At 46.4% G+C, this 7,961-nt stretch overlaps 1 protein-coding gene across 1 annotated transcript in view; it reads left to right on the forward strand.

Moving 5' to 3' along the window:
• Window positions 1–844: 844 nt before the first annotated feature.
• Window positions 845–7,961, forward strand: part of st6galnac (ST6 (alpha-N-acetyl-neuraminyl-2,3-beta-galactosyl-1,3)-N-acetylgalactosaminide alpha-2,6-sialyltransferase) — a 13,948-nt gene continuing 6,831 nt past the window's right edge. The window contains exons 1-3 of the mRNA XM_036540357.1: window positions 845–1,148; window positions 4,357–4,594; window positions 7,542–7,707. Coding sequence (XP_036396250.1) covers window positions 976–1,148; window positions 4,357–4,594; window positions 7,542–7,707 — 577 coding nt within the window. The 5' untranslated portion in view covers window positions 845–975. The remainder of the gene's footprint in view (window positions 1,149–4,356; window positions 4,595–7,541; window positions 7,708–7,961) is intronic.

Consider the following 7,961-nt stretch of genomic DNA (forward strand, 5'->3'; position numbering starts at 1 on the left):
AGACTTCTGAAAGTTAGCTGTTTTTCTCCTTTCACAGTAACACTTAGCTAATTTTACTCAGTGTGAACATGAAGGTGACCTTTTTGTTTTTGCCAAAGGTAAAAGAATTCCTTGGAGGACGTTGGCTTATCTGGTGATCAGGGGGGGATTCTTGGCAGTCTCCTTTTTTTTTAATGTCAGAAGCAGAAAGAGTGAACGAGTGTTGTATGAACTTGTCATTAGTCCTTTAAGCAGTGAAGCTGTTGATTAACTATAGTGAGAAAACGCCCCGGTTGCTGTTAGAGGAACCACTGTAACTGCTGTTGGAAAGCTAACAGTCTCTGAAGGGCTGCTGTTTTTAGAAGAGTTGGAGGAAGTTTTTAAAGAACAGGAAGAATCGTGCCCCCCTCCGCCCACCCCCCCCCGAGGCATGTGTTTCTGGCCTGTGTTTATCAGCCGAGCCCCGGGGGGCTGGGGGCTGGGTGGTGAGGTCAAGATTGCCGAAAAAAACATTTTGCAGTGTGTGACCGGGTGAGTGAGGGAGCAGAGAGATAGAGGGGAGTGTGAGTGTTGCTCTTGGCAGCAAAAAAAGCCAAGAGAGAGTGACGGAGAAGAGGGGACTTCCTGAGCAGCGAGAGAGGCGCACTTCCTGTCAGAGCTGAATGGCGTGCAACGGTCGGGGGTGAGGCAGGAAGCTTCTTGCCTTTTATCAGTCACCTAACCGAGAGGATGAGGGGAGGCCGGTGACCCCCTGCGGACAGCGGAAAACGGAGGGAGGCGTGGTGCTGGCGGTCTGAGGGGCTTTTTCTGTTAAAAAGTGGATTTTTTGGTGCGTGGTGGGTGACCTCTCTCCTCCGTGCAGGCCACACGCGTCCACGCTCGGCTGAAAGACTTTCTTGTGTGACGCGGAGTTCTCCGGAGGCCAATTAAGAGGCCCTCCCCCATGCCCCCCCTCGAACCCGGGGCCCGGGGTGTGTCCGCGGCGACGGGGTTGCCATGACGGCGGGGGGGCTGCGCAGGCGGCTGCTGCTGTCTTTCCTGGGCGTGTGCGGCCTGCTCTGCCTCTACATCCTGTGCGTGAGCCTGCAGTTCCGGGTGCCCTGGCGCATGGTGCAGGCCCGGCTCCCTCTGCCCGGATATGCCCGGGAATCCCACCCGCAGCCCAGCAGGTACGGCGCCCGCCAATGTCATGCCACATGTGTGTGTGTGTATGCGCGTGCGTGTGAACTGTGTTTGAAATGTGTGTGTGTGTGTGTGTGTGTGTGTGTAATGTGTGTGTGTGTGTAATGTGTGAGTGTGTGTGTGTGAGTGTGCGTGTGTGTGTGTGTGTGTGTGCGTGTGTGTGTGCGTGTGTATGCGTGTTGCGTTTTCACAGCCATGTGGGAGGATACAGTGTTTCTGTGGTGATTTGGCTGCAGAACCACTTACTGGCATGAAAACAATGTATTTCCTCATCAGGAAATGTTGTTTTGGAAGATAGGCATTGACTTGGGTGTCTTTGGTGACTTCATTTTTCCCTGTAATACATTTAAAAATATTTATTTCTTAGTCTGAGTCATAGTGATTGTCATAATTCCGATTAATTTCCATTTAATATTTAAACTTTACTCGTTGACTGCTTTTTTCATTGGGATTTTATCGTTTCAGAGAACAACACAAACCCAAAGCCCAGGTCTGAGAGAAGTGATCAGAATGTCTTTAAAAGTGCTAGAGTGATTTCACTAGACGCTGCTATAATTTAATAATTCATTTTTATTTTTGGAGTGAGTAGAATGGAGTTGGAGTGAGTTAGACTTTACTGAAACACGTGGGAATTACTGTGAATAAAATATCAATTGGTCAGATATAAGAAGAAAGTCAAATAGGCACTCACAAAAAATTAGTTTTTTTTACAATCATTTTCACACGCATCTCAATACCATGTCCACTTTTTCAAAACACTTAACACATTCACCATATCAGTAGACTATGTGAACTAAACTGTGTATACTTTTGCATTGCTTTAATACAAAATGCATTCGATCACCACTTCTTCCAAAATTCATGAATGCCTCTCTCAGTCAGTGTTCACCACCAGCAAAATTCTGTACAACTACAGCAAATTTAGCAGACATTGAGATACTCTGTTCAAAACAGTTAACCTAACAAATTTTAGATCACTGTAAATGGAAATATGCTGCATTTGAAACGATATGCTTGAAATAAATGATGAAACTATATGCTTGAAATAAGACAGATTATTCTGATTTTAGTAGAAAGTTCATTCACTTTTTTTGTTACCATCTATACAAAAGTGGTCATGTTTGCATTGAAATGTGCATGTATATAGGCAAAATATAGATGTAGTTGTCACTGAAGAGATTTTTCCACTGCTGTATGTAAGTCATGGGCTATCAGTGAGAGCAAGTGACCCAAGAATGCAACTACAGTAAATTTACCACACTCAATAGTGGTATCTACAGTATTGTGACAGGCAAAACAACAGATCAAAGTTTGTTCTTGGTGTCATGATAGCTGCTTGGCTTCAAATATTTATGGGGCATGAGAGATTGTAATGGTGGACATGCAAGATTTTTTTCTAAAGGTTCAAGACAAGAGAGAATGTTGCAGTAAATGTGAAATTCATAAAAATTTGACCCAAAATACAGAAGACACCATGGACCAGCATTAGGGCTACAGCAGACTTCGAGTGGTAGTATCATGTGTTGTTGTTTCACTTACTGTACTAGAAATGAAAAGCATCTGCAGACTTTTTGTTGTACTATAGTATACCTCAGAAATTGTAACACAGAGCTGTCATAAGGCATATTGCACCATTTAAGATTTATGATATATTTATTACAATATGTACAGTAAACTTTACTTTTTTTTGCAATGCAACACTAATCTATGCAAAAACAGAGGATATGGCAACACATAATATATGCATTTTGCAATGGTTCAAGTATCTGTTTTTTAGCCCATTATGTTGAGTGACAAAGTAGTCTTGCTGGGAGAGAGCATTTGCTATAGTTATGGCAGCACGAGTCACTTTTGGGTGAATTATGAAGTGTTTTGGTGGTTGTAGTGCATTTTGCATGAAAGATGAACTGATTTGCTCATATGCATGGTTGTTAAGCACACTGTGTTAAGAATTTTGAAAAAGTATTGGCATGCTATTGACCTAAGTGTGAAAGCGGTTGTAAAAAACTGTAAGCGACTTAAGCTAAAATCACAAGCACCCCTGAAGGTGAATGTCATTCATCAGTTCACTGACAAAGAGAGTGATTTATGTGTAATGTTCAGTTGTGGTCTGATGAATACTGAGCTTGGGATGATGGTGGTTGATCTGCCTTGCTCTCTGCTCTGTGGGGGATGGGAGAGTTTGCTGTTCGAGGGAAGTGCCGAGACCTGGTAGCTGCTGTATTAATACTCCTGAAAGTGCAGCGTTGTTTTAGGCTTGTCAGGGAGAGTGTGTGTGTGTGTGTGTGTGTCTGGGTGTGTGTGCGTGTGTCTGGGTGTGTGTGTGTCTGGGTGTATGTGTGTGTGTGCGTGTGTGTGTACATGCGTGTATGTGTGTGCGTGTGTGTTTGTGTGTGTGTACGTGTGCATGCGTGTGTGTACGTGTGTGTGTGCATGCGTGTGTATGTGTATGTGTGTGTGTGTGTGTGTGTGTGTGCATGCGTGCATGTGTGTGATGACTTGTGGTTGTGATCAGTAACAGAGTATTTGCATAAATCCGAACGCTGCCCTGCCATAGCCCAGGCACAGCTTTATCATCACAAACCAGCATCTACCTGCTCTGATGACATTTTACAATGTAGCAGATGAAAGATCTCCTAGCAACACGGCAGAGACCAAAGCTGAAGCGGCCTGCGTTTGCAGAGGAAGTGTGAGCGTGCTTATTTAAGCTCGGAGAAAAAACTGAGTTTTGCTGAGGCCTGTGAGGTTTTGCTCAGTTACGCTGAGCTGCGCTGAGTGCACACACAGTGGCTGGATTCCCCTGTGATTTAACAGTCAGTCTGAAGCACCATCCACACCAAAAATACCTGTGCAGTCAGAGACAGAGACAGAGCTGAGTGCTTTTAGCAGAACCTTGTACTGAGGACAACTTGCCAACTCTTTTCTCCACATTTGACCTTCATATAAAATTATAAAAATATACATTTGCTGACAGCGTGCATCGTACTGTGAAACGTGAAACAGACCAGTAAAGAAAAAAAGAAAAAAAACCTGATTTTAAAACTTTTTTTTTCAGACGGCCACTTAATAAAACAATTTAAAACGGATTCCATGCACCTCTGTCTGTGATCTTTTTTTTCTTTTTTCCTCGTCTCTCTCATTTGTTCTCATTCGTTTCTCGTCTCTGATCACTAAGTTGTTGTTGCTTCCCTGCAGCTCCAGTGACTCCCGGATCCTTGCCTGGGACACCCCCCACCCTGGGGCCCCCGGGGGCCAGGAGGAGCAGACCCCCGGGGCGCGGCACGGGCCCCCCACACCTCCACCCTCCAAGCTCCGCCTGAAGCCCACCAGGGCCCCCACGCCCAAGCCTCCGCCCCCCACACCGAAAAGGCCGACAGAGCCCCCCTACATTGGAGACAGATACGCCAGGGAGGAGTTCTGGCGTGCACAGACTGTGAGTTTCCATTATTATTATTATTGTTATTATTATTATCACCATTATTATGCTCACGCTCACTGGTCTGGGAGTGTCGTTAGCCTGGTCTGACACTGTTGCTCATTCAACTTGAATGGACACTCTTTTGTGATGGAAGTTGCTCTAGACAAGAGCATCTGCTAAATGAATGTAACGTATTATAATGTAATGTAACTACATAGTATTGTTGTTTGTACCCTTTCAGTTTTAGTGTTCTTGTTAATATAAGCTAATATAAGTTAATATATCCATAACCAGTGTTAATCATGCCAGCAAAGGTGAATTGAATATATGCTGAATTATGTATATCATAGTTCTTCATGTCTTTTTTTATGTACCTGGCAAATGACCTTCTTCATTGATGTTATGTTACAGTCAGATGCTCTTTTCCAGAGCTTTCGGAAGTTGCTTCTAGTAGCTGCCAATATTTACATCTTATTTGTTTATATGGCCCTGATATTTACAGATTCAGGTCAGGTTAGGTACCTGTACCTTGCCCAGCCACACATCGGCAATGTCCCACCTGAGAATCGAACCAGCAATCCTTTGGGGCTCAAACCTGGCCACCTAATTAGCTAACCTAATTCTATCCCGCTTTACCACAGCCCCCCTCCCCTCATTACTTAGCAGACACAGCAGCTTACATGGGTTACAATTCTTACATGCCATCCATTTACACAGCTGGATGTTTACTGAGGCAATTCTGGGTTAAGCACAACAACCAGCAACCTTTTGGTTATGAGCCCTGCTCCGCACCACTATGCTACACTGCTCTCCTCCCCCAACGACTGCTGATTGGCTACACATTCCCCAGTGATCTCCGCCTACTTTGTAAAAAGAGAGCTGTGTGGCCATGTGACCCGCCTGGCTGAATAAAGGTTAAAAGGCTAGCGTATAAATAAAGAACACAATGACAGAGCCTCACCTGTTAATGGACCCTGTAACCCAGATCCATAACCGTGCCCCCCCCCCCCCTCTAAGTTCAATGGCCATATCCGCTGACACAGCAAACATTAGGTTGTTGTCATTCTCTTTTGATCATTGGGTTTCCGTGGTCTGGTTACAGTGGGTGTTTCTTGCGTATGGAATACTCTTGCCATATTGGTTTTGTTAAGGTCAGGTTTAACGGCTCATTTTGCCTCCATTTCTGCGCCAGCTACCCAGAGTTCGGGTCTTCAGGGCTCATTTCCTAATGTGTAAATCCCCTCTCTGATCTTGTTCTACAGTACACCCAAACCCAAAACAAAACCAGGCCGTCTCATGCTGAGGGGTGAGACACCAGAGCAAGCTCACAGGAGGTTGCGGGTTTGAATATTGGTGTCAGACGGAACACAGCTGCTGTACGCTTGAGCAACGTACTCGCCCTGGCTGATTATAACAGCTCCGTATCTCACGTGTGTTGTACCAGGTGGGGTTAACTGAGAGTGAAATGAGCTGGGGGAGGGAGCTGTTTGGTCAGTCAGCCTGTATTGTGTGTCTTTATTGGGATGTAAATGCTCTCGCTCCAGGGCATCTGCCAGGTGGGGGCAGGTAAACAGCTGGAAGCCGCTGCGGCTTCACTGGGAACTCACCTGAGTCACGCTTCCCAGCCGTGAACGGCTGTATGCGCAGGGAGGAGTGTGTGTAAACACTGGTCTCGGCACTGCTCAGAAGGCCTGTGTTCCGGGCTAACTCCGGGCCGAACCGGCTCGACTCCGATAAACCCGGACAGGGGCCTAAATCAGCACCCCTCCTGTCCAGGGGGGTGGGGGGCCGGGGAGAGATAAGGAGCGTGTGCTTTCATTATCCTCCCGCCCGCCGTCTCATCCTCACACAGTCATCAAACAGAGCCATTGAGACCCCCCCCCCCTGCCCCCCCTCCCCCATTGTGTTGCCCCTGGAAACGCATCCTGTTCTCTGCTGAAAGATTCACCGCTGACAATTTCTTTTGTTTAACTACCGCTGTTAAACTGTCCAAAGTTAACAAGGGCTTGGCTTCGTAACTCTGATAGCACGGACTCCACACAGGATGTGCCGGAACCCTAAGGCTGTGTGGTGTCACTTCTGCTCCGCGACTGTTAATGTATTCAGGATCAGAGAGACTGACTCTCTGCTCTGCAGGTCACAGACAGAAACATGTGGCACAGTAAAGAGCGATCGCACCCCCTATCTTACACATAGAGGATCTTTATTCCAGTAATAAAGGCCTTATTACCGCAGGCGTGTCAGCTGAGCGGGGCTGGCGGTCAGCAGAGCTGGCACAGTGCAGAGAACTCACAATGCAGTGCTTACCTTTGGCCGCGTCGGACTTTTAACCCTGCACCTTATATTCCCTGTTCTCCTAGTAATACAGCCGTTCGGTTACGAGCTGATACTCTAACATTCCTCCTGGCCACTGTCTAAGAGGTACCGGTTGGTAATAAGATACTCCACTTCTGTCTGAATTCTGATTACACTGCACTGCGCTGTTGCTATTAGACAGACGATCTTATCCAGAGTGACTTACATAGGTTACAGTTCTTACCTTTTCTCCATTTATATTTGCTGAGGCAATTCTGGGTTAAGCACCTGAGCAGTGCCCCACGAGGGAATCAAACTTGCAACCTCTTGAATGTTACCCTTAGGCAAGGCACTTAACCCAACATTGCCCAAAATTGTAACCTATGTAATTCACTCTGGATAAGACAATCTGCTAATGACATTAATGCAATGTAATCTAAATGTAATGCAATATAAATGACAGTAATTTAATGTAATGCAAATGACTATAATGTCAATGTAAGTAAATGTAAATGACAGTAATATAGTGTAATGTAAATGTAATGTAATGTAATGTAAATGAGTGTAATGTGATGTACCCATAACGCAGTGTAATGTAAATGCAACGCAATGTAATGTAAAGGTAATGTAGTGTAATGTAACGGCATCCCTCCCTGCCCCCCCTCAGAACTGCTCGGCGGGGATCCGGAGGAAGGTAGCGGGGACGGATTTCGGGGCGCGGTTCCTGGCAGACATCCCAGTGCTGCAGTGGCGGGGTCACATCTCAGCGGCGGAGTACGAGAGGCTCAGGCGGTACCCCGGCGCCCACGGCTGGGGCGGCGTCGATTTCGACAGTAAGTGTCCTGCAAATGGAGCGCTGAGCTTCGTGATGCTGCTTCTGCACATGGGTCGGGGGGGTCGGGGGGGTCGGGGGGAAGTTTAGGCCCAGGTACACACACACACACAGGGCATGGAAATAGCACTCCCAGGAATGGCTTGCACTCTTGCCCCCTGGCTGTGCTATTTCTGTCTGGCCCTCTTTCCAGCACAGCACCAGTCTCATATCACAGTCTGTTAGATATAGAGCTGCTCTGTGTGTGTGTGTTTG

This window comes from Megalops cyprinoides, chromosome 1 (assembly GCF_013368585.1).
Source record: "Megalops cyprinoides isolate fMegCyp1 chromosome 1, fMegCyp1.pri, whole genome shotgun sequence".
Classification (NCBI taxonomy): Eukaryota; Metazoa; Chordata; class Actinopteri; order Elopiformes; family Megalopidae; genus Megalops; species Megalops cyprinoides.